The sequence below is a fragment of the Crocodylus porosus genome, unplaced genomic scaffold (assembly GCF_001723895.1).
Source record: "Crocodylus porosus isolate Cpor-Errol unplaced genomic scaffold, CroPor_comp1, whole genome shotgun sequence".
Lineage (NCBI taxonomy): Eukaryota > Metazoa > Chordata > Crocodylia > Crocodylidae > Crocodylus > Crocodylus porosus.
The window spans coordinates 118,650,058-118,677,001 of record NW_017728943.1 but is presented as its reverse complement, the minus strand read 5'-3'; the positions used below and the strand labels follow the sequence as shown (position 1 = coordinate 118,677,001).

Below are 26,944 nucleotides of genomic sequence, written 5' to 3'. Positions count from 1 at the left end.
CCAATTCATCCACCACCTCCTCCAGTGCTGGCTGGGGAACCCCTAAAACAAGCTCCCTCTGCTCGCTTTCCCTCCTCCCATTCTGAAACAGGGGCAGGCTGTGAGACAGGAGAGGCCATTGCTAGAGGAAACCAGCTGCAGGCTACAAGCCTGCAGCTAGATTTCTCTCCCCCCGGAACCAAAAGGGAACTTCTGTTTGGTCCAAGGTATTGTTGTAACTCAGAACGCTTCCTGCAAAGCATTCTCAGTTACAGCAGGAAGCTGCATTTCTGTCTGCACCCTAAGTTTATTTTTCTTTTTGACCTTCATAAACACAAGCCACATATCTGTAAGCTCACTGGTCTCACATTTTCAGATAAGTGGATGTCATGCTGAAGGTTCAAGAAACGTGACAACTTGACACATGCATAACAACTAGGGCTGTGCGAAGCTTCAATCCCTGATTCAGCTTGGCAGAGATTCAGCTTGATTTGGTGGCCGAATCTCTGAATCCGAGTTGAATTAGAAGACCCTTTAATCTCTCCAAATTGAATCAGAGAGATATGGAAAGATTTGGTGACTCAGACATCAAGATAGTTTTAAATATTTATTCTATATTCCTCTATGTAGCAGGACCTCATGAATGCTGTGATGTTAGGGCGCATGGAGCGTCTCATAGAACCACAGGGGGCACTCCCTGGTGGACCCAGAAGTAGACTGGAAGTACTTCCAGGTTTGTACTATGGGTTTGCTGCCAAGCTCCACCATGCTCCTGTGGGATGTTCCATCCACCCCAGCATCACAGCAATCATGAGCCATGCCTGCTACCTCAAGATATGTAAAAAAAAAATAAATTTAAAGCTGTGTCTGTCTGAATCGCTGATTCTCCAAATCAGCATCAAATCTTCTGATTTGGATTTGGCTGAATCGAATCTGGGAGAGTGATCCGAATCAATGAATTAAATCACTGTCCCCAATTCCTGCTATATCCGAATCGACTACAGCCTGTTTCACATGCCCCTGATAACTAGTTAGCTGCCTAAACTCTATGCTACATTCCAAAGCCAGCATTTCAATTTCCACATTAAGCTTGCTCTATTATGATCTTTTATAATACATTTTATCATGCTTCCTCAAACCAATTGTTTTGTACCAGCAGAATGAAAGAAATAATTGCAGTCTCCACTCAGAAAGACATCTGGCAAGATAAGCTGCCTAAGTTATTTGACCTGGTCCCATAATTCTTCACTAGTCTTTTATAAAAATCTGGAAATTTTGTGGCAAATTTGTTTGTAAAGTGGACAATTAAATAAGAAAACAAGCGACACAATGGGCACACCTACATGAGGTTTACTGCGCAGTTGATTAATTAACTCTGCAGTAAATGTCTTGGCGTCTACACTTGCACCTCTATTAGGGTGCATGAAACTAATAAACTTCACAGCAGGGTAGGTCTTGCATTCCTCCTGCTGAGGATTTTTTTTGTTTTTTTATTTGTGCACATCAGCTGCATGTATACATGTGCCCAATCAGTACCAAACAGCATTTAAACAGTTCATTTTAGTATTACATTTGCCCAGGGAATATGTGATTATGATTAAAGGCACATTTGGTAGATGCGTTTCCAATAAGTCTCAAGAGTCAACTATTAAAAATAATGGAAGTTGAGACTTTGGGGCATCAATCTTACCATGATAGATTTTTATGATAAATTCCAAGTCCTTGAAATTGTAGAGTACAGAGGGTCCTACTGTTATTCAATCAAGTGAATATAAATATTGATTTCTTCCTCTCAACTTGCACAACTTTATTATTTTCTTATATATGGTACAGCATAACCAGAGTCACCTTTTTGAGATGTTGGCACACTGCAGCTTAGACTAATTTCCAGTTAATTCTTCCAGTTTTTGAGAAGAAACTCAAAAATGAGTCAACTCAAAAATGGAAGATTTTTATTCTGACAGTCAATCCACAGATGAACAGTGAAGTATTTTATAAATCCCACTCTTCTCTGGCAAGTGATTTTGTTAAATTCTTTCATTTACTTCCAGTGTTTTACACAAAAGTCATATGCAAAACCTTTCAATAGTTATACCCAGAATTTTGCAGCTCTTATTTCCATCACTATTTCATGACTGTAGTGCTACCAAGCAAGTGGAGGGTTCAGGACAACTGAAGGCATTGATCATGCACAATCTTTTTTATTGCTCATCTCACTGATGCAAATGCTTCATATTGAAATTACATTTCCCAAAAAACATCAGTGAATGTGAACATTAGACTGATTGTGTGACAGTGATCTGCCATTTTTTTCTGACTACTGACTACCCTGAGATTGTACCTTGGGCTACAAAACAGCTTGATAAAGACAGCCATTAACACTACCAGAAAGTTGTGGTATTTTCTGTAGTAGAGATGGGTAAAAATAAATGCCATTGTACAGTGCACTTATGGGATTTAATTTGGAATACTACATGCATTTCTCATCAGCCATGTTCATGAAAGGCATACTCAAAGTAGAACAGGTGCAGAGAAGAGCTATTGGGATGATGAGAGGAATGGGAAGTGTGCTTAATAAGAAGAGATCAAGAGAGAAAGTGGCTTGTTTAGTCTAGCAAAATGAAGACTGAAGGAAGACACAACCACTTTCCACATATATGCTTCTCAGAGAGAAGAGCTATTTAATGATGCTGGCACATCAAAAAAATTGACATAAGCTTGCCATACATAAAATTTAGACAAGAATTTAGAAGGTCTCTAACAATGGAAAGAGTGAGGCTTTGGAACACCTCAACTACTTTGAAACAAGCATTTTAAAGGGATTATATAATACAGTTGACCACAGCAGGTTCTTTTCATCCTTACATTCCTGCAAAAAGAGATGCGTCTTTCACCTGGTACCTTTATACTGGATATTCTTCAACAGAGGCATACTCAGAATTATGGTTTCACAGGCAGTCCTATTTTCCCCCATTTTTCATTCATCCTACTGTATGCTGTAAATGCATACTGTATTGGTACTATACAAGAATAGGCTTCAACAGGTAGATGCGATTACTATTCTAGTGCCTTTTCTTCCATATTCAAATGCAGTCACTGAAGGTAGGTACCATACCCTATGTTATCTAAATTTGCCTAATTGTAGACTAATATTTTTCATATTTCACCTTTTTTGTGTAGGTGGGGTTCAAACAAGGTGAACTCCTATGTTCATTTCACAATGCCTTTACTCAGGTGGTGTCTACACTGATTGCCCCATCTCCCTGCAGTTTATCTATTCACCTCAAATCTTATCAGTCTTTGCTAGCTTGTTTGAACTGTGCCACATGTGTCATCTCCTGTTCTTTATCATCTTATAATAGGTCTCTTTTTTTACAGTCATAATAGATGAAAGAATGAAGGTCATAATAGATGAATGAATGAATGGCTTTTGAGATACGACTAGATTTACTAGGTTGGCAGGCTGTAGTGGAGTTTCATTCACTTTCCCTATGTTCTATCATTTTACCCACCCCAGTCACATGGCAGAGAATAGTGCACAAGGCTCAAAAAGATCAAAATAATCCAGGATGGGCATCACAATGCAGGGATTTGACTCCTGTTTCTGTTTTGCAATTTTACATTTTTAATTAAATTTGAAATTTGTGGTTGACTAGTAATTTATGGCAGTGCTAAAATTGCATGACTAAACACAGCTGAAATGACTGATGCTGTCACTGGCCACATCCACACAAGTCACAGCCTCACAGTTGTTACCACACAGGCATTTCGTACTTGCTTATGCATAAGCAAGTATGAAATGACCATGCAGTAATTGGTGTTACTGCATAGTACCATGGCCACGTTTTTTTCCTGATGCTACTGTGCAGTGTTATTGCCACACGGTTAGTGCCTGGCAATGCTACTACATGATAGCAATGAGCTATAGCACAGTAGCTTGTTGCTCCTGCACCACAGCATCTCATGTAGATGGTCCCACTGATTCCTAGTAACAGTTGGAATTATATACACAAGTATAACCACTGATGTATTAGCACAGTGACCTTGCAACCATACTAAACTTACAGGACAAAGCACTACTTCCAGTGCTGACTGTTTCATGAGAACACTTGATTCCAAAGCACGCCACATTCTATCATTGTACAGAAACTTCCAGGAGAAATAAAAGGATTAAATTGATACCTGGACTCAAAAAAAAATGCTCACATGAACACACTGCCAGAAAATCTCAAATATGAACTTTAATAATCATACACTATGCACTACTTTGTATAAACAAAGCACTGCATGGAATTAGCAAGTCTTTGTAGCTGCCCTGTATATACTGCAAAAAGGTTGGGAAACTAAGTTTAAAACTGAGGCAGTCGATTTATTAGTCTATACTGCCATAATTGAATTATCCCTAACATATAATAGAATGCTTCTCTTCACAAAAACTTAAAAACTCTGCTTCAATTAGTGTTCAGGAAAGTTGCATTTTTTTTTCCAGTCAGGGCCAATCTGCCTAGAAACCACCAACCAGAATACAAGTTACATGTTAAGAGTGACAAAATCTCTGACCTATGTATCCAGGCAGAACTGCCACAATGTAATGAAAATATGTAATGGTAATTAATTTATTTACTTTGCAGAACTGATGCTATTTTTTCCTAGCTTGTACAGGGGAAAGAGAAGTGAAAAGCATACACAAATTTTCCTCAAGGTTATAGTTTGATACAATCTTAAACAAAAATAATGTTTCCCACTTCTGATAACACAGCATTTTCTGCTTCATTCTAGAACTGTATGCAGACTGTGCTCACTGTGGCTAGGGACAGAAGAAGTTACATACAAATCAATTTAAGTGATCAGAAACTGGTTTAAACATGTAACAGAACAGAAGTTCGGTGCACATAAACCAGTTTCAAAATGGCTGAAACTTGTTTAAGATAAACCCGGTTGAATGTAGTATCAGACTTAACTAATTTAGGTCCAACCAGTTTATGAAACTGTTGCATCAGACCCCTTCCTGGTTCAAGTTAAATTATAGTCTCCCAGCATCCCAGATTTTTGCAGCCCTCGGCTGGGCTGTACTGTCTGCTCCAGAGAGCAGGGCTGCCCCTGCCCCTCTGCTCCCTAGCTAGAGCAGTGAGGTCTAGCTCACTGGCCTCACAGGCCACCTCACTTCCCCCCCACCCGACAAACCCCTGCTGAGGTCTGGGGCCTGGGGGCGGGCGTTAAACTTCCCTTCCCAGAGTACAGAGCTGCTCTGCCCTGCTTGCTTAGGGTTCGCTGTGACTGTGGACTACAAATCCCAGAGGCACCTGGAAGTAGGAAGAGGAGTGATGAACAACCTTGCAGAGTCCTGTTACTGTAATTCTGGACTTCTAATCCCAGAGACCTTAGGGGCAGCAGGAAGAGGGAGCGAACACACAGCCCATGCTGGTTACATGCCAGAGAGCTGTACTTTAGCATTCCCCTGGCTTCTGGCTTGAGCCACTGCAGGCATGTGGCTACATTTCCTGAATCAAAAGTGAATGTCTGTTCATTTGATTATTGGTTCAATTTTTGCAGCTTAGACTAACCTGCAAAGACTGAATCAATTAGGCCTTGGGCTTTTTGACTGTCTGTACTTAGCCTAAAGTCAAACACTGGGTTTTATGGAACTCATGCAAACCTGCATGCAAAGAGACTCAGGCATCTGTGAACTGCCAAGCAAAGTTAGAAAGTATCTCCCCAGATGCAGTTTTTTAAGCATTTAACAAATCTTGCAAAGTATCAGTAGGCTTCATTTTAACCTCTGGGAACTGGACAGTATTTCACAATCCACAAAAAACCCAAGCAAAACACTGAAGGTAAAACAACCACCACAACATTAAACCAATTCTGGACATAACATGGTGCCTTACCTCTGTCTGGCAGGATCAAGTAGCTCCTTGTAGATTCGATGTCAAAGGCAGCAGAAGGCTCTACCAGAGTGATGCAATAAGCACCAACTGCCTTGAAATCAAAGGGCATCTTCTCTGCATCAGTGCCATCTCTCAACACTGAGCTGGATATCGGCTGCCCAAGGTACGTTATTTGGGTTTCCCCACTGTGCAACTGCCAGTGTGGTGTCTATGTCAGGATTTTTATTTTTACTCTTCTACCTCATTTTGTATTTTACCTGCTGCTCATTTAGTTTCCTTTGTATCTCCTCAGAGTCACAGGTTTTGTAGACGATGGGTTTGGACAGCTCTGACTCAATGTGGGCAAGCCAGGATCTCAGGCTGCTCATGTTCTTATCCAACTGCTGCACGGCAACCAGGGTCTCCTTCAGCTTCTTCACCCTGCCAGAAAGGAGAAAAAAGAACAATTGCACATCATTTAAACAGACTTTAAAAGGCATTACCTTGGGTAAAAAGTGCAGTGGAGAAGAATTTCATCTAAACTTTACAAACAGAACTACTTATCTTATTCCTTCTCTTACTGATCACATAAACATACAGGGTGCCATCAACATGTGGGTTCTAGTTAAGAGAAATGTTGGATTTACAGAAGTCAAGCAGACAGCTTTTAAATGTGCCTGTATTTTCATCAGGAGAATCAAAGCTTGGTAGGAAAAAAAAAGCATTAATATGGTCAGTGTAAAATGTGGTCAGTTATGCCTTGTATTTGACTAATACAGCAGCCACCTGAACAGATACCAGCAAGGAGGTACTGCAATAAAAAAAAAAAAAAAAAGAAAAGGAAATTCACTTGCATTTGTGAAAGACTAGATTGACTGAATAGATCATTTTTTCCATTTATATTCTCTAAAGCCTCTAAAGATCCCTAGGTATGGTGGGCTTTGTCCTTAACTAGGCAGAGTTTGGTGCATCAAATAACCCTGATACTTATTCCAGTCCTAAGGGCTACTCCAATTTGTACTGGCTTTAATGGAGTTACTCTAGATTTATGCTGGTGTGTAACTGAGGGCAGAATGTGACCTCATGACAATTTCTTAGTTGAAACAGAAAATGCTATCCTTGATGTGCTACAACAATCATCAAGGGTACCACCACGGCTTTCTTTTCCAGACAGAAGCAGAGGACATCTAGCTACAAGTATTTATTTCTGGATTTTTCAAGGGACTAGTTTAGTTATTAGTTTCAGTTGTGAAAAAGTACATGAAGTGTGTTTTCCCCAGAAAGTCACAAACTGTATTAGCCAGATAAAATGTTCCGAAATTCTTTTAATCCTTTTTTTAAGAATAAAGTGGTGGGGAGGAGCGGGAAAGAGTACCAATTCAGATTTCAATCAACATTCCCATTAACAGATTCCTTTACCATTTTACAGAAATCCTAATGTTTCAATGAAAGGATGTTGTAACTTTAAGAGGCAGTCATGTACTAACTTTATTATGTTGGAAAATACAGCATTGTTGGATTTGTCATGGTGACAAGTTAAAAGAAGCACCAGACAACTGGGCTGCAAACTGATTTTATTGAAGCTTTCATTTTTTTGCCATGAAACTAAAAGCAAAAATGTATCAAGTATGTCTTAACTTGGGGCAGCATAAAACATTTTTGGCCATTTAACATCTTCTGTGTGTGTCCTGGCAAACCCCCAACTCACCAGAGAAAATGCTTGTTAACTCCAACTGAGGATACAACTCTACACTGTCCTCCCCCGTCCTCCCCCGACCTTCTTTTCCTTGCAGTTTATCAGCAGCTTTACAAACCTGAAACCAGTTAAAAGTGTCTCATTTGAAATGTGAGATTTTTCCACTTAATTTCATATGCCATGGCAACTATGTTTGTCCCACTATAATCAATGGCACTATTCTCAGAGACATCAGTGAGAGCAGAAATTGGCTCTTTATGGTTAGTTTTTCAAAATTAGATGCAGCTGGCCTTCTGTGGGCACGCAAAGAGCAGAAGGGGAACAATGAGTCATTTAGGCTTGTGAATGTACAGCAGGGAGTGGTACAGCCATTATTATTTAATGCTAGTATTGCTGTAGTACTTGGGACTGGGACTCAGCTGTGCCAGGCACAGAACAGATAGGGGACAAAAAGGCAGTCCCTGCTCCAAAGAGCTGACAACACACGTTTAAGGCAAGAGATAGCCAGAACAGGAACATGAGGGAGCAATAAAAATATAGTCCTTTTGCTCTGCACAAAGGGCAAGGAACAATAACTACACTGCTGGTGAAAAATATGAAAAAGGGTGAGTGAGTCCCTGGCCTGAAGAGCAGGGGTGACTTGAGCATGATTCATTTAATTTAGAGGATATAACTATTTGTGGCTGTGGCTCTATGCTCTTCTGGAAGCACTCTGCCTGCTTAATACAGAATCAATCCAAGTGGAAAGCAGGGGATTCCAGGACAGTGTATTGGAGCTCTTTTTGGGACTTCCATTAAGTCACCCAACCCCCCCCAAAACAAAAACAGAAACAAATCAGATCATAATAATCAAGACTGAATCCTACCTTTGTAGCTTAGCTGTGCCTCTACCTCTCTAGTGCCTCTCTACCTGATCAATCAGGCCTGGGGTCCAAAAGCAGGCAGATATGATGCTAACCACATCACACCCTTGCATGCACTGGCTACAGAAACATATGTGCCTTAACCATACCTGCCTAATGGGCCACCAAGCCCATTTGATAACGGCCCTTTGATAAAGGCACCATCCATCTCTTTTATGTTTGTAACGAATTTAGCACAAAAGTCCTGACCTGTGATTAAGGCTCCCAGGTACTACTGCAGTACCAAGAATGCAGGGGCTTTTAAATGCTTCTTCAAATATGTAAGAACCTGGGCAACACAACATGTACCTTTAATTATACTGATTATGGGCTTGCAAAGACAAGACATAGACTTACGTTGGCCCCCGGGGCTTGCCCAATTATTTTTCTTCCCTAGTTTGGGCATGAAGCAGCTTTTATCTTCTTTTGTATGACCATTAAAATGCAAAAGACTGCGTATTATATGCACACGCACAAGCTTATTTTCTGACGTGGGAGGGTGGAGCACGCAGGGCCTTGTTACACATTGCTTTTGAACTGCTTAAATGTTGTTCAGTGTTAGTGCTAGACTGAGTTTGAAGCAGTTGCACCTTGGCTAGGGCCAGAAGTTATACATACATTGGTTTAAGTGATCAGAAACTGGTTTAAACCTGTAACAGAACAGAAGCTCAGTGCACACAAAGCAGTTTCAAAATGGCTGAAACTCGTTTAAGATAAACCTGGTTGAATGTAGTATCAGACTTAAGTGATTTAGATCAAACCAGTTTATGGAACTTCTGTCCCAGACACCTTTCTGGTTCAAGTTGACTCACAGTCCCCCAGCATGCTTTGCAGCCCTGTACTGTCTGCTCTAGAGAGCAGGGTTGGCCCTGCCCCTCTGCTCCCTAGCCAAAGCAGTACTCTGGCTGGCTGAGGAAGAGGTAGGGGTGGGAAACCTGGCTCCAGACTGCGGTCTGGTTTGCCTGCTGGGGTGGAGCAGCCTCTGCCAGGCACTTCCCTGACTCATCACTGGAACGGAGGAAAAAGAGTGGCCAGACCCTGAGGGCCAGTCCAGCAGAATGAGGCAGAGGAGAGGAGGGGGCTTTAAGCCCCCTCCTGCTGCCCAGGACCCTGCTGGGGTCTGCCTGGCAAGGTCGCAGCAGCCCCTGCCAGGCCAGGGGTGTGTGGCAAATCCAGATGTGCCACTGGCACCTCTCTTGGCACACTCACAACCTCAGTGGGGCCATCTGCCATTACCCCCCATTCCCTGGCCAGCGAGGGTCAATCTCGGAGGGGGCACATCGCCCCTATTCCTCCCCTATGTGTTACCTATGCTCCCAGCTTTCCTCCAGCCTTGCAGCCAAAGCCAAAGGGAAGGGAAGGCTTGCTTTAGTTCCTCCAGCTTCTAGCCTGAGCCACTGCAGGCTTATGGCTGCACTTCTAAAACATGTGTTCACTTGATTCTCAGTTCAATCTACACATTTTAGATTAACCTGTAAGGATTGCAGTGATTCTATAAAGACTGCCTCAGGCTTTTTGACTGTCTGTACTTAGCTTAGAGGGTTGGCAAGCAGAGGCCGGACTAGGAGCTACAGCTGTGAGTTGCCAATACAGGGCTGGTGAGCCAGGACAGGTTTCTGTCCCTGCTCTAGGTGCAGATGTGAGAGTGATAGGTTGTGGGGAGAGGGTAGGGTAATGAAAAGGGAGGTGGAAAGGAAATGGTGATGGGGGAGAGTGGTGAAATGAAGTAAGTCAGCTACTGAAGGATAGAATAAAAAGTAGTAAAAAAAAAAAATGATAATTAAAAAAATAAAGAGGAAGTATATTAAAGAAGTTCTTATGTTTTAATAACCTGGAATTTAGTTAAAGTTAAGCTGTTTGAAGTATGCTTAAAACCAGTTTCAGGTGCTAATGTGTAGAAAATCCAAGGACTAAGAGCTCCAGGAGCCACTTAAAAATTAGTGGGTAACAAGGTCCTAAATCTCTATATTGTACAGCAACTCCAAATCCTAGCCCATGATCTCTTGTGAAAGATGGGGCCTGAAAGGTTGTGGGATTAATGCAGTTCTGCTAGGAGGAACAAATCAGGCTGCATCAAGCCTGGACAGGCATCCTACCCTCAGCAGAATAGAAAGGGAACCCCAAAGGGAACACAGTATTGCATTAAAGAGTGAAAATAAAAATAGAGTAGATTTTTCACGGAAAATCCCATGCGGCACTTTCTGTGTAGCGCTAACTACATAAGAAGCTTGGGATCAGTTCTTCTGCTCGCTAACAAGGATTCCAGATTCAAAATAGAGGCTTGGGACTGTCACATGCCTGGTTTAAGCATGTGCGGCTGTATAAATTTAGCAAGTGTGATATACAAGTACAGTAAGTCCCTGCAGCTCACTGTACTTCTCTTATAGACCATATTATATCTTAGGCATTTGACCTTGCTCAGAAAGCAAAAGAATAAGCAATCCAATTGTTTGGCTCCATAGTTTACAGAAAAAACATATCTGAAGATTTAAATTAGTCTGTTGAACTTGCAGTGATGATTTAACACTAGAGAAAGATACAGAGATTCATTAAAAGCCTAGTGCAAATCAAGAAAAAGAAACGGAGGACATTTTGGAGCTGACAAAAATATGACAATCTTTTCAGCTTCAAAACACAGGCCTAGATATCTTAAGTTCTGCTTAAGTCTAAGCATATACTGAAATATAAAACAGAAGAGTGAATCATAAAGAACTCATAGCTACAATATTAGTCATACAGATAGCTACTTACTAATATTAACTTAAAAACAACAGAAAAAGCCAGAAAGATTATAACAGCTAAATATGTCCATAACCAGTCTGTTGTTTATACCTATTACACAAACACAATTTCTACAGTAATATCCTAATGCAAACAAGTCAGAATCGCAAAACTATTGAATTCCACTTCAAAAGGGAGAAAATTAAGACAGAAAAGAAAACGCTTTACTCTATGAGTTTGGAAAGACCTGTGTTCTCAAACTAGCAAGCACACCACTGATGCACTCTTTTATTCTTGCTAGAATGTCTCTGTTTGAGAAAGTCTTCTCCTCATAATACCTGACAATACTGCAATGTTATTTTATCACTTGAAATAAGTTAAACTGTATAGAGGGAAAAATGGAATACTCAAAGATCAGTAAGAGGAGTACTTTTTAGATCATACCTGCAGCTGAACTGAAAAATAACCTTATGATTCAATTACACAATAGCTTATCCTAAAAATACTGTGGAAATGTACAAGCCTGTAAAAACTTCCAAAAGATTAAGTTAACAAATAAAAATCTTTAAATGCAGCTATGCACATTGTAGATGAGCTACAAACTGTTCACGAGACTACAGACATTTTAATAACGTACAGGAAAGACTAGCTTAGCACTTGTAGTCAGAAATATATTTATACAGCCTCTTCAAGTCCCTGCCTTTTGGTTGTAGCCATGCCCCTTTGATGACATGTACAGTGGGTAGTCAAATACAACCTCTAGTTTCTCTCATGTGTCTATGTGATCTTAAAAGCAGTAGTAAAATCAGGTCTGTGGTTTCATTCAGCATCTCTAAGCCATTTACAAGAAACAAGGCGGCTTCCAGGTAAGAACAATCAATGTGGGGCTCCAAAAGATTTAAGCAGGAAACAAACACTATTGTCTAACACAACTATATATAGACTGAGCAAAAACAGTAGTTTCTAGCTATAAATTCATGTTTCAATAACTAGTTTCTGAGCAAGCTGTATAAAATTCCAAAGAAATGCATTGAAAGAAGGTAAATTGCTGCCTGCCTTGTGACATCGCAATTGCAGTCTGGGAGGTCTGAATCCACATTGCAGTCCTCTGCCATCTTCACAGCACATAAGTCCTCTGCCACCACCATGAAACTTTCCAGTATTAAAAACAAAAACATGCAGTCCAAGGTCTTGTAAAGACTGTGCTGGGGGAAAGCTTCCTTTTGCTAGTGAGTACCAGACCAAAAAAAAAAAAGACCAGGCTCCAAACAAATGTTAGCAGACCTTGTCTGATAACATGAGACTGAATGGTGACAAGTGGTCATGTTTCTAAATAAAACTTACATTCATCAACATGTGCCAGGCTTGATCTCCTGGAATGCAGGCCAGGAGTGTGAGGAAGAAGGGGGGAGGGACAGGAGCGGGGTGCGATTAAAAAGCCTTCAGTACAAACTTTGAGCAGTTGTGGACTTGGGCAAGTCCTTAATAAATCATACACCCATACACTGTATACAGCTTTTGTTGCAGTGGGCCTTTTAAAAAAAATTGGAATTGGCAATTTAGAGGGAGAAAATATTTTTAGCCCTAAAAGGCAAGAAATGGGAAATCACTAACACAGAGAGGTAGCTGTCTTTCTGAAGAGTTTCTACCTCTTCCTGAGGGAAGAGGTTGATGGAAAAAGTGAAAAAGAAAAACATGCTGCTTTAACCCTTGCAAATGACAAACAATTATAAACACACAGAGATTCTGAATGAAATTATTACTTCCCCTACCCCCAACAAACAAGTTTGCTGCAAAGACCAGAAAAGTCTACTTTCAGACTATACAGATTTTTTTTTAATATGAAGGTTTTCATTTGAAACAGAAACAAATATTATTTAGACTCAACCTATCGCGTTCTTATGCATATTCTGAACAAAAAAGGCTGCAGGACTGCATTCTTAAAGCATTTTCCTATAATTTCCTATTGGCTGATGGCTGCAAAAAATGAACCAATAAAAATACACTCCTGTGACAGATGAACTTGTCTTAATACTGAAACGCAAGCATGAGCGGTGTATATACATAGCTGTTCATGAATATTGTCAGGGATCCAGAATGCAGAATTTTCACTGTAATATCAGCAGTGCCAAATATAAAACTGTACTTCGCAGATAAATTGCAACTAAGTCATGCATTTCAACCTTAGCTAGAAATATGAAAACAATAACATATCCCAGTACACTATATTTTATCCCAAAGAGTTTCCAAAGCAATTTATCAGCTTAGTTTTGGAGATGCAAGCATCTGTCAACTAAGAAATGGGCCTAATTAATCTTCATGAAATGAGCTTGTGATCTAATAAGCAACAGTATTAAACACTACGCAGTTGGGCTATAGCTGAATTGGCAAAGGCTACATATCCCATCAGCAATCCTCTCAGCCATTTGGTACCCAAACCTTATACACATTATCTAAATTTGTAGAGATCCTGTCACTCCCAATAAAATGTACCCAGGTCTGGAGTGAATAGAAGCAACTGTTTTAACATTATTTTATGCACATAATTACACAAATTCCTTTCTGGCCAGGGACTAGCCATTTTAAAATGGAATAGGAATTTTAACAAATGGGTAATACATTACTTCTATAAGTTCCCTGAAAAGCCAACTGTGAGATCATCTGGAGATCAACCATCCGTTCCAATACCAAGCACAGCAAAATACATTTCTAGATCTCTATGGGCTATCTGAATATGCCATCATTTTTCATTAGAAACCTTTAAGAACTTGACTATGGCATAAAGGGAGCAAAACAATTTTGTTTAAATATTAGAAGCCCATAAGTGATTTGTTTCCCTATGGGTGATATATCACAACATCCTAAAGTTATCAGGTTCTTGGCTTGAGATAAATGTCACTTCCTGAACTAATGTTCCATGAGTGACTATACATTTACTTTCATTCTAAATGGGCTGAAACCAAGGAACTACTTTGTCAGAGTGAAAGCTGCTGAATAACCCTAGATAGATACAGAAATTTTGAAGGAATGGTATAAGACAAAGAATGCCACTGGGATGAATAAAGAAATGTAAAATAAGATGCTGTAAATAGGATAGTGAAATATCACACAGACAGTAATGCCCTTAAAGTCAAAGGCTCTCAAACAACATGTTGAGCACACATTGCTATGCAGAATTCGGCACATATACATAGATATGGCAAAACATTTGTATGTGGACTGGAGAAGAGTACAGCTCAGAAAGGGCACTAACAAAAGTGAAACAGTTTTCACATATTAAATGTGCAACATTATTTACTTCTCTAACCCAGTGGTGTCAAAAGTACAACCTGTGGGTTGAATCCAGACCGTGGAGCCATATAATCCAGCTTGTAGCTCAGCAGACCAACCTCATGTGCTGGCTCTGGCACTGCCATGCTGCATGCAGTGTCTGGACTGGACCTGGCACTGCATGTCCTGCACACAATACAGGGGGTCAGTTTGGGGCATGGACTGCATGAAGCACCCCACCAGCCCAGCCCTGCATGCTGGCTTTGGGGCTTGTCTAGATTGGGCCATGACAGAGGGACTGGTCCAGTGGGCACTGTATGCAGCATGTGCCCCATCCTAGTCCTCTGTGTTGTGTGTGGTACATGTGGCCAGTCTTGCCCCACGTGCCACATGCAGGATGTGTCAGCCCTGGGGCCATGTGGCATACATGGCTGGGAGGGGGCATGCGCTGCCTGTGGCATGAAAGTGGAACCTGTCACTGCATGCGGCACAACAGATCACCCCTCTGTGCTGCATGCAGCACTGGGTCCAGCCTGCACACTGGGGGAAGCACATGCCCAGTGAGCCTCAGGGCCAGGGCATACTGTGTGTGGGCTGGACCTGGTGCCGCAAGTGCTGCACAGGGTCAATCCTGCTGGGGCCCACAAGGCCTCTTTGAGTTTGACATCCTTGCTCTAAACAAAATAAATTACTGAAAAGATATTTTAAAATGAAATAAAGGACTGTCTAGGCCTAATGGACATATGTCTATTTGCACTACCAGATTACGCTCCCCCTTCAGTACTTGAAACAAACATGGGCAAACAAGCAATACTATGCTCTATGAATTATCCTTAACAACCAAAATGAGTCACTTAGCACCCTTTGTGCTACCCTTTCAAGAAAGGACTTGCATCCAGCTGTAGGATCCAAACTAAAAAAAAAAAATACTACCCCAGAGCAAAAGTCAGTAAGCCTCTGACTACAACTAGATTATAGTAACTCCAGGAAATACTGTGTTTGAACCACGTGCCTTAAACATCTAATGTACATATAGTAGAACAGGAAGGATAAATTCAATAAAATATGCTGATGGCTGAGAGCTGCAAATGCTCACAGTTAAGATGAAGTTCTGAATCCTTCTTTGAGTGGAGAACACTCTCAGCTGATGAGATTTTCAATATATAACTGTATCTTATGTAAAGTTTTAATAAAAAGAGCTGTTTTTACCTGGCTCCAATCAAGTCTAGAAGATGTTGCCATCTATCATTGATCTTGCCAAGTTTGTACTCAATCTCTGATGCTTTGGTCTCATGACTGGCTTTAGCAAGACGTTCTCCCATTTGTTGGAGCTGGATTTTATTCTCTTGGGCAACAGCTATTTCCTCTTGATAATCCTAGATGGCAGTGAACAATCATAGAGGTCAGGAAGCTTATTTCAGAACACATTCAGCTCAGCAATGCTGGACCTATAATACACACAAGCACTGACCAAGGCTACATTATATGTGGAAAATCTTTATACCTGGTTTGTTATTTTAGGTCTCCAAAAATTGGCTGAACATATGACATCTGATTTATTGCAAGGTTAACAGGTTAATCATGCTTAAACGTAACATCTGCTGGGGGGAGGGGGCAAGCTTTGCTTAGAAATAGTATGCTGTATGAAGAAATCCTCACAAACCTTACCAGCTAAACATGAATAATCTAATCAAATAAATATTTTCCAAATACATTTACAGCAGTTAAGAAGATCACCAGGGACAGTGACTCAACACTTAGTCAACCATTCACTTCCCTTGGCTTGTAAGCATCTGACCTATTTTGTCATATTTTGATAAGTCCATCCATTTCAAAATGTTAGCGAGAAAAGATGCATAGCCAAAGAAGAGAAGCAGCCAGAAAAAAATCTCACCGGAACTTACAGACTGCCGTACTGACTTGGACCAGCCATCCAACTAATCCAATATCCTCTCAACAACACAGGCAGAATACCCAGGCACAACAGGAGAAAAGGCATTGATGTCTAAGCACATCTAAACATCAAGAACAAAAAAGCACTGTACCTTCCTGAGCTTCTCTATCATCTCTTCAATGAGGATATCTCCGTTCTGAGAAACTTTACTTTCCATTTGCGTCAGCCACTCACAGAGCTCCTTGTTCTTCTCGCTGAAGACTGCCCACTCATTCAGTCTCTCATTCACCTGTTGCCGCCTTAAGGAGACCTTATAATGTTTACAGAGGGAGAAAATAAAAACTCAACACAGCTAGTAGGCGACAAAAGCCCATTCAGGATCAAAAATAAATTCTTGAGCCTCTGCAAAAGGTTTGAGTTGCCTGGTTGCCATTAAAATTGTGCTTGAGAAAACCCTGCATGGCTCTTTAGGAGCTTAAAGATCAGTGTTAATCTCAGGATTCCGGTCAGCCAGATCTCACTACGTGTGGGGAGGAGTCTATGGGTGATGATACTCAGAGGCCCATAAATATATTTTGCTTCATAGGAAGATAAATACCTTAGGTCTTTAAGTGAGGCTGCCAAAACAAAGCAAAAAATGAGTGAGGGCTTTTCTTGGAAGACGGCCCATTCCTTGTTTTTAGAGTCATTATTTTCATTTATTAAGATTCACATGCGACATTAGCTTTGTTTGCTTATTTGAGAGAACAAATGCCAAAAAGACAGGTGAATTAGCATACATGTGTGAGACTTAAAAACAATCACATGTTCCAGAAAGCAAACCAAAGGGATTTTTAAGAAGAAACAGACATAACACAGGTCAAACTGTTAAAGGATATTTACACACAGTATATTTTCAATGTATAATCCCCTGGTTTGTCTGCAAATATACAGATTTTTCTGGGTGCATCCACTTGTGCAGAACTGCTTTTATGCAAACAGAGATTCTCCAGGGTTAAAACAGTGCTATCTCTGAAAGTAACAGGAAACAAGTGAAGAGTCAAAGAGAACGAGGCAACAGCACCTAAAGGAAGTGGAAACAAAAAGCCTGATCTACGTTTACACGTTTCCGTAATGATATTACCCTCTCAGCCTGTGAAATACAACAATGCTGCTCAGAAAGGAAGATCCCTTGCAAACACATTAAGCAGAGAGGGTACACAGTAAACTAATCTGTCTGGTTAGAATTTCTGACAGTTGCATGACTATAACGTAATGGCATCTTACTCGCTTCTCCCTCTTCAGTAATCTGAGTTACTTCTGAGATTACCCCTGCATCTTCCACAGATAGCATGAACACTGCACCTGCCCTTTCATGTACAACCTACTTCTGTTTTCTAACTAAAGCTTTAGATTTTTTTTAAGTGAGACCCAAGCAGCAGCACACTTCCTTTTGGCGGTTCTAAACTTGATAGTATCTTACCGGAAACATACAACTTCTGAACAAGAAAAAACAATCCTACAGCTCTACAGCCTCATTTCACTTGGTTACTTCTGAAACATTTAATATATAAATGACCTAATGGGGCATAATATGTTTAACTGCCCCTTTCCTTTCTTCTGAAGGATCTCTCTCTAGTGACTGCAGAGTAGTGCAGAACATACCCAAACCAGTTTTTAAGATAGTTGCTAATGGTGGGGCAGCAGAAAGTTCAGCCTGGGCTAACTTTCTGAGTGTTTGCTATACTTCTCAGTCAGGTTTTGCAATCTACACTGAGCAATCGACTGCCATGCTGTAAAACTGGTATAAAAGTTAGGTTGTTTAGAGCCGTTTTAGCTACATAGGCATCCTCTAAGAATCTAAAACAAGAGTCTGGGAAAATGAGTGAGAGCGCCAAGTTGTATTCCAGCTCATCAATGGTATGTTCAGCCTCTCCTTTATTTCATAAGAGTTTATAATGCATAAGTCTATTCTCACACAACAAACTGTTTACTTGCAACTTCTTTCAACAGGTTTTTAAACAAGACAGCTATTCACTGTTTTCTAGATACTGGATTATGGAAACACAATAACAGTAATCCTCCTGGACAAAAAACAACTGCAAACCTGGATTTCTAAGCATAAGAAGAAAGTGTAAAATGCAACAATTGTACTGTAAATTTATAACCAAGTGGTATCAAGGATTACCTTCAGCTCAGAGGAAGACAAATGGTCAAGCAGCGTTTATTAAAAAAAACAAGGAACAGCAGAAAGTATCAACAGAGTGTGAGGTACAGTAGGATTCTTTTCTCCATACCATGAAGAATGTTTTTGTATCCAGTCCCACAAAGCCAACATTACTCTCTTATTTTTTTACTGTGCCTGTTGGCTAGCAACATCACAGACTTTAACATAGATTCCCCAAGCTTGCTTATATTCTACTTCACTGACCATTCTCAGAAAGTCTGAAAAGACTGGTGGGTACCAAAACAAACACTTAAAATATATACTGGAGAAATGTTCTGCCATCATAAATACAAAGATAAATACAAATATATACATATTTCTTTTCTTTGTTTTGTTTGGCATAACCACTACTCAAGAGCCGACAGAATTTCACTGGGAGAATCTGTCTACAGAAATGTAAGGATGAGTTTTTTTAGGGACTGCAATCAGATTATGTACAAATCCTTTAACTATTAGGTCAGTCTTAGCTCCCTTTCAGAAGTGAGATTGTTCTTAATTACTATTCCATTTCACAGGCAAATTTTTGGTTATTCCACTCTGCATTTGCTGTTCAGTGTTCCCCCTTAAATTTATACTTGTTGTTAAATCTTCTCATTTTAGGCCAGGTGCAGACATTATACTTTTACCAGTATAAATGACTGAAAATAGTCTACACCTGTAACAGAGTAGAAGTTTGGTGCACAGGCTGATTTAAAAATGGTGGAACCCCGTCTAAGTTTTGCCCCCCTCCCACCAAAGGGCAAATGCGTGTTCTGTTTCCTACCGATCTAAACTATGCTGCTTCCAAAAAAACCTGTGTAACTTAGACTGATTCCTCCTTGGGCTTTTTGAATGTCTGTACCTAACCTTAATGTCTTTGTAATTGAAGTGGACATTTTTCTGTTTTCTAGTTTAAAAACTGGCAAACTGGTATGGCTAAATAATATTTTTCTATCTAACCCTTAAAATTCATGTGTTGAACATCTCAATAAAACTTCCATTTGAGGTGCCAAATTTGACTTCTAGTTCCGCAGCAAAGGACTCACAAGATTATACCCTAACAAATTAACAGACTTCAGTTTTAAGTCAATCCCAGGATCTGGTTAGTACCTGTCTGTTCCAACAGTTGCTTTTCATATTTAGATGTCCCTGCATCACCTTTATTTGCATAACTGATTTGAAGCTATTTACCTGGTGGCACAGCTCCTCCCACTGTCTGTGCAGTAGCTCAATGCGTTCATTCAGGATTGAGATATCATCAGCACTGATGTAGACAGACAGGGTCTCCTTCAGCAGAGTGAGATGTGCAAGGTCATCTGTCCACCCTTCCACAGCATTTTCCAGCTCCTTGTAAAAGAAATGAAAAACTTGCGTGAAGAATCAGGATGCTAACCAGAAGTTCAGCAAGAATCATATCATAAAAACTTGCAAGTGCTTATGAAGCTTGAACAGGAACATTAAGATCTAGTTGTATATAGCAAAGCCACAAATTAGAGGCAGAATGTCAATGATATTTAAAGGGAACACTATTTGAAACCAGTATTATACTATGAAGGCTTAGAAGGAAGATCACGTTGGTAGAAAAAAAAGGTACAGGAAAATGTGTCAGCCATGAAGACAGGAGTCATAGGTTTGAAATTAACTCCCATAGTCAAACTTCAGGGCTAGGGACAGACATTACACATAAACCAGTTTAAATGATCAGAAACTGGTTTAAACCGGTAACAGAACAGATGTTTCATGCACATAAGCCATTTTGAAAATGGCTGAAACCAGTTTGAGATAAACCTAGTTGAATGTAGTAACTGATTTGGCTCAAAGCAGTTTATGCAATGTCTATCCCAGACCCCTTTCTGGTTTAAGTTAAACCAGATTCCCCCAGCATCCTGGCATGCTCTCTGGGTGGGCAGGGCCCTCTGCTCCACAGCAGGGCTGGCCCCTCCCCTCTGTTCCCTGGCTGGAGCTCAGGCAGAGACTGCAGGCACAGCAGGGTCTGCCTGGCTTTCCCCTGCTCTGCCCCCACCTCACTGCTTCCTCCTTCCCTTCTATCTACCAGAGCATGGACCCTAGCCCCACAGCCCCTAGGCATGTGGTATACTAGCTAATGCTAAGAGGTGTCTCTCTGTGTGAGTGTCTCCAATTTCACTGGGGCAGGCAGACAGAAGAGTGACTGCTTAGGGTGTTTTGGAGCTAACCAACAGGTTAGCTGGTAAGCTGTTTAAGAAGAGTTTGAACTAATGGAGAGAGGCTATTATTTTGCTGATGAGGTGATAAACACTGTTATCAGCCCCCTGCTAGATTGCTTGCCTGTCAGTTTTCTGCAGACAGTATAAAGAGGCAGGGAGGGAGACTGAAAAGCTCTGTATCTTCAACAGATGCAGGCACGCGCAGCCCCCTTGCCTTAGAGTGCTAGCAGGGGGCTGGCAAAACTCCCGCACCTTAATCAGCCAGTGGCGAAAAGCCTGGGATGATGCAGACAGATCTTCCTAATCAGAGGTCCTGCCAGGGCCTGGCTATACCCCACCCTCAGCTCAGCCCTGTGGAAGGGACAGGAGGCCACTGCAGACATGTACCTGAATTTCCATGTCCAGAGAGAATATCTGCCTGGTTACAAACCAGTTCAGCCTAGCCAGGTTAGACTAACCTGCAAAGATTGAATCAATTCAGGCTTAGGCTTTTTGAATGTCTGTCTCTAGTCCAAAGGTGTTTAGATTTAGGGGTTTGGTTTGGGACTATTTTTAGTGACTGGCTTTGGAATTTACACCATGTTCATACTCTTCAATACCCTTTGGTATATCCAATTTGTTTCTAAACTGCAACTAGGCTGCTCATAAACAATGAGGAGCAGGAAATTCCCTACTCCCCAGCTACCTCCCCTGAGCACATGGAAGAGGCTGCTGGGGAGCCAGGAGTTCCCTACTACATGAGTGTCATTTCCACAGCCCCGACTGCACACCTGCTTTTTGAAGGTCTGGGGTGCCACAAGCCAACATCAGAGAGCCTTTCCCTGACATTAAGCTCAAAGTGCCCTGGACCTTTATAAAATGGGTGTGCAGCTGACAGCCCTAGCTGAATGCTCACCAACTTTTTTGAGTTCCTTGGGTGTCATACCTGGCATCAGGCTCCTGGTACCCGCAGGGTGTAGCTGGAGACTAGGGAGCTTTCCCCATTCTGAGCTGCACATGGCCCTTTAAAAAGGCACCTGGCCTTAAGACCTGGGGATGGGCGTTTCTCCCATCTCCAGATGGACTCATGCATTTAAAGAACCTCTTGGCACATATAGCTGTGGATAAGGGAACTTCTTTCACCCCCAACTCTTTAAACCAGTGCATGCAGCTGGTGATGGGAGAAGCTCCCCCATTCTCAGCTGCGTGCCCAGCATCCTCTGGGGATAGGACAGGGGGAAACTGAGTTTGGGACCCACAGCTGCTCCCAAACTAATCCCAGCAGTTAGGCAGGGGAGGTTTTGTTTTGGAACCAAGAGCTGCTTCATGACCTGAAGCTCTCTAGGACCTGGGATCTGAAAAGGTCTTAAAAATCAAGGACTGCACAGCACAGCTCTTTAACATGCCGGGTCCCAGCAAGACCACATCACAATGACGACTAGAAGCTGATGTCAGCAGTGAGACAAGAGCAGTTAGGTTACAGACCTGGGGCTGCCCTGGTTCTGATGTTGACAGTCAGTTGATTGTCAGCATTGGGAAGATGTGGCATGACACATTCAGTTTACAGCACCAAATTAACCAGCCACAAAGATGGTACACATTTTTTGAGTATTTCCCACCCCCCCACACACTTTATAGTACCATAAATTTGATGAACACATGGCATGTTTCTATTAATGGTATGATGTCAGAAATATAATGTGTGCCAGGGGCTTAAGGCAGCATAAATGTGTGTACTTCAAAGCATTCCAGTACAGATAACTTAAATGCCACTGTTTTAACACCTGTGAGCTAACTTTTTTCAGTGGCAGTTTCATTAAGTAAAGATTCAAAAATATTAAAAAAATGCCAATACTTTTATGATACTTTATGGACTGAGTTCTGATCTCACTTATAGTGATTTTACATGAGTACAGCTTGATTTATGCCAATGTGAGATCAGAATCCAGCCCTATCTTTCAAGTGCTATGTAAACATAACCTAGTAAACCAGTGAGAATTAACTATGGGGCATTGGTTTGTAAGATCACAAATACCAGGAATAACAATAGAAGGTGCTACAATACAAATGGTGCAGATCTGATGCTTTACCTTGCAGCGAATCTGCTCTGTATGCAGCTCATCATGGTGCTCTGGCAATGGCTGTGAAAGCTTTTTCTTGAAGGATCTTAGTTTCTCCAGGGAGTCTGCTATGCCCTTTTCACATTTTTCCCAGTCCTGAAAGCAGAACAATAATTATTATTTGACTGCAATTCAGATTTAAATTATGCTCAGGCACATTGATTACATAACTACCAAGCAGCGGCAATATCTGCATAATAGCCTGTTCCCATAAATGCAATGTTATACAATATTCAAGGCTTAGGCCTTATGGTTTGTACCATTACATTACATTGTTCTTATACACTGCTCTGTGAGAAGCAGCATGCAAATCTAAAGCATTTTCCTTACCGCAAGGTGAAGAGAAGAATAAACAGCTTGAGATGGAGACAGCAGCTCCTGGGTGCAGCATATATATGCACACCTGGGATGGCGGCAGTTAGAGGTGGGATGGAGCAGCTCTGGGCTGGCAGCAAGCTTGTGGGGGGTCACCCCTGGGCTCCAGTGTTGAAGGGGCTGTCTGGGGCATGAAGGTACTACAGTATAGCCGGCAGGCAGCCCCCACATTGCAGAACCCTTGCAGCCAGCCCTAACCACTGTCTACACATGCATTGAGGTGGCATAAATTACTCTGCCATAGGATAGTACTTGTCCTGGACAGTACCATTCTACAAAGGAGTCAATTAAATTACTGCGTCCTAATATGAGTGCATGTGTAGATGGTGATGCTTTACTGTGGAAACAGTCAACTTGACAGTAAAGTGCATGTGTAGAGTACTACAGGCCTACAAATTCTGTCCTTTATGTGTTCCTTTCTCTTCCATAAAGGGACATCTCTTTTGAAACATCTTCATTATACATTCTTGCAATAGCAGTCCCATTCTGATGATTATGATCCCAGTTAGAGACCTGATCCAAATACTGCAAGATTGGATCCAAGGGCTCTAAACAGTAGAATGGAGGAGCTCGTGTACTTCTCAAAAATGCAAAATACAGAGTGTACTGTACAGTATACATGTATACCAATAACATTCATGAAATAAGACTGCTATAGGTCTGCTTGCTACCTACCTGCTTTCATCTTATTCAAAAGCAACTTAGAAAATATGCATACTCAACAGCTGTGTGTACAGAGCAAGATGCCAGGCTAGACTTTTGCTTCAGAAGCTCCTCTTTATGGTGGCAGACAAACATGGAAGTAAATAGTTTAGACAATGGATGGGAATTCTCCAGATCATTCCTCCTTTTATGTGGCAAGATTCCATTTCTGAACAAAAGTTTTCAGTGAGAACTTCAACATAAAGATTTTTGTATTGTCATGTTGCATTTTGAGAAAGGAGGAACTTTCAGCTGTAGGTTGTAAAATTCCATATAAGTAAATGTTTTTGATTATCCAAGGATTGATGAAGGAAGCAGGAAGGTAGCAAATGGAAATGCACTACTCCACCAAAAAGCAGGCATTGACTTAATGTTGAAGTGTTAAGGCGATTTCAGTTCATCACATACTGAACAAACTAGAGAACAAACTCTGGAAAAATAAGTGCTGTGTGAGCATGAGTCATAAAATGCATTAGACCTCAACCTTCAACAGGAAAATGCATAAAGAAAAGTGGGTAGGGTAGAGTGGGGAAAGGGGTAATTCAAGTGCATGTTAATAGCTTATGTGTAAACTGCACATTATTTACCCAAAGTTCTCAGAAATGGCATAACTCGGGGCTCTCCAACTTCTAGGCAGTTGGAGGCTGCATGCAATGAGGGCTACAGACCCAGGGGTCTCATGCTGTATGGGCAACCCCTTCCTCCACCACCATGCAGACAGCTCAGCCCTTCCCCACCCCCTGCCATACACACAGCCTAGCTCCCCACCACTGTGCACAACCTCTCATCCCAGGTGTATGCACTTTACAGGCAGCCTGACCTGCAGTGCAGGCAGCACACCTGCAGTACACAGCATGGACGGCTTGGCTCTGTCCTTTGTGATGCATGTAATGCATGCAGCCTGGCATCAAAGCATGGAAACCCTTGGCCCCCTCTGCTGCTCCACTTCCCAAACCCCCTCTGCTCCCAGAAGTGGGAGAGGCCCGAGAAGGGAGGGGGAGACCCTGAAGACCTTGGCTGTCATTGCTACACGAGCAATGGGGGCTAGCAGTGGCTAGGCAGGAACCCACCAGGCACAGATTATTTTCTTGTAGGCCACATACAGCCCATGGCTGCCAGTTGGACAGCCCTGACAAAACTATTCATGCTTAGTAAAAATCTCTGTGTTAATTGTATAAAGATTAAAATTTCTGCAACTGTCAGCCAGCACTCAACTTCACTATTTTAGCTTTGTAACTCTAGTAAAACTTCCATTGCCATCTCTGTTGCCTTGATTAGCTCTTTACTAGTGATGAGCAAACCTCATTATACAAATAAGTGTCTAGAAGCTTAATGCTTAACTGCACCATTTGAGATCTTGCCTTTCTGATATGGATTGTATTGTTCTTCCTAAACTTAAAACATTCTTCCTAAGAAAGGAAGTAGGGAGGACTCCTATACACCTTCCTTCCTGTCTAAAAGAAATTTCCAAAGAGCCATCCCATGCCCCATATGTCCCTGTTGTAAGAGTAGGGTTGGACTGTTGCTGTAGCCCCATGATAGTCCATGAAACATGCAGGAGGCAAGGGCTTTTTTTGGTGTTACCTTTCATTGCACCAGCTCTCCCAACTATACAGTCAATCCAAAACAAGATCTCTCTAAAAAAAACCCTGTGTTTTAGAAGAGATAGTTTGTTTCACACATTTTCATGTATTGGGAAATTATTTGGGCATCTTTTGGTTGCCACACCATATAACCGTGAATTAAGCCAGTGTTCATGTTCAGCAACTACTTGACAGTCAAAAGACATTCCAATCCATTTTCTTCAGTTTAAAATTATGCCATTAACTTCCTTGATTCTTTCCCCACTTAGATTTTGTTTTCTTTTGTTCCAGCCACTTATTTCAGTGATTCTTTTTTCCTCTACTTCTTACTTTCAAGCTGTACTAATGCTTCATGCTCTTCTTTTTCCCACTCAAGGTTCTTTTCTGTGTTTTATCTATTTTTTCAGGCATACAAAGAATACTTTCTGCACAAACCCCTGCCTGCATCCTGCTTTCCTTCTTCATCTCTCAAACATGTCTATGCACAGTGGGGTCACCCATACAGCAAAAGGCAAAATGTATTCTTCTTCAAGGAACTACCACCAGTGCTCCACAAGTTGGCCATAGGATCATTACAGAGCAACTGGGGATGCTGCCTCCTTTTTGGATTATAATTAGGGTTTTTGCTGTCCAGAACCATATGAACTGCCCTGAAGCACCCATGTAATATTCACTCTATAGTCTCTCCCCTTTTCACTTTTGGGCATGAGGTTCTATGTTTTTCTTTGCTAGGAGACATTTCAATGTGTTTTAGATGCTACTACAAGAAAACATTCAAATATGCAAGACTGTGAGCCTTGATGAGCCATCAGAGATTTAGTGACTATAAGCAACATTAGACAAAGTCAGAAGCAGGGGAAAGGGTAGAAGATGCCTGAATGAAAAAGAGTGATTTTTTTGGATCCTTTCCAAACCTGTTGGCTTATGGCTATGATCTATTATAGCTGTTATTTTTTTATTTTTTATTTTTAGCTATTTTGCTGCTTCTTTCTTATTACAAGACTGGAGAAACTGTGAACCAAATTCTTTGAAATGTTCTGCTGAACTTACACCTAGAAAAAATTTAGCTTTTCATGCATTAAGTCAGAATGAGACAAAATTTTCAACTTCTTGCACGGGAATATAGTTACATGAGCCCCATTCTAATTTATGGAAACTGTGGATGCATCTACATGTGTATTAAGGTACTCTTCCTAATGTGCATTAAATTTAGTACCTCCAACGTAAGGCTGCTTTAATGTGCAGTAGTGAACATGCAAGGTTTTTAAGTGATGCTTAATGCAAGGTTTTTAAGTGATGCTTAATGCACAGTAGCCTATTTTATTGTGCATTAGCGTAATAGCATAGTTTCATAGTTTCTAGGGTCAGAAGGGACCTGAGTAGATCATCTAGTCCGACCCCTTGCTATGGCAGGAAAGATTACTGGGGTCAAATGACCCCAGCAAGGTGTTCGTCTAACCTCCTCTTAAACACCCCCAGGGTAGG

General features: G+C 41.2%; 1 protein-coding gene across 1 annotated transcript in view; it reads right to left on the bottom strand.

Annotated features, from left to right (window-relative positions):
- SYNE1 (spectrin repeat containing nuclear envelope protein 1) overlaps nucleotides 1-26,944 on the bottom strand; it is a 514,523-nt gene that overhangs the window by 33,203 nt on the left and 454,376 nt on the right. The window contains exons 125-129 of the mRNA XM_019550064.1: nucleotides 22,770-22,895; nucleotides 19,706-19,861; nucleotides 16,481-16,639; nucleotides 15,645-15,811; nucleotides 6,125-6,287 (exon numbers count right to left, since the gene is read on the bottom strand). Of these exons, the coding sequence (XP_019405609.1) occupies nucleotides 6,125-6,287; nucleotides 15,645-15,811; nucleotides 16,481-16,639; nucleotides 19,706-19,861; nucleotides 22,770-22,895 (771 nt within the window). The remainder of the gene's footprint in view (nucleotides 1-6,124; nucleotides 6,288-15,644; nucleotides 15,812-16,480; nucleotides 16,640-19,705; nucleotides 19,862-22,769; nucleotides 22,896-26,944) is intronic.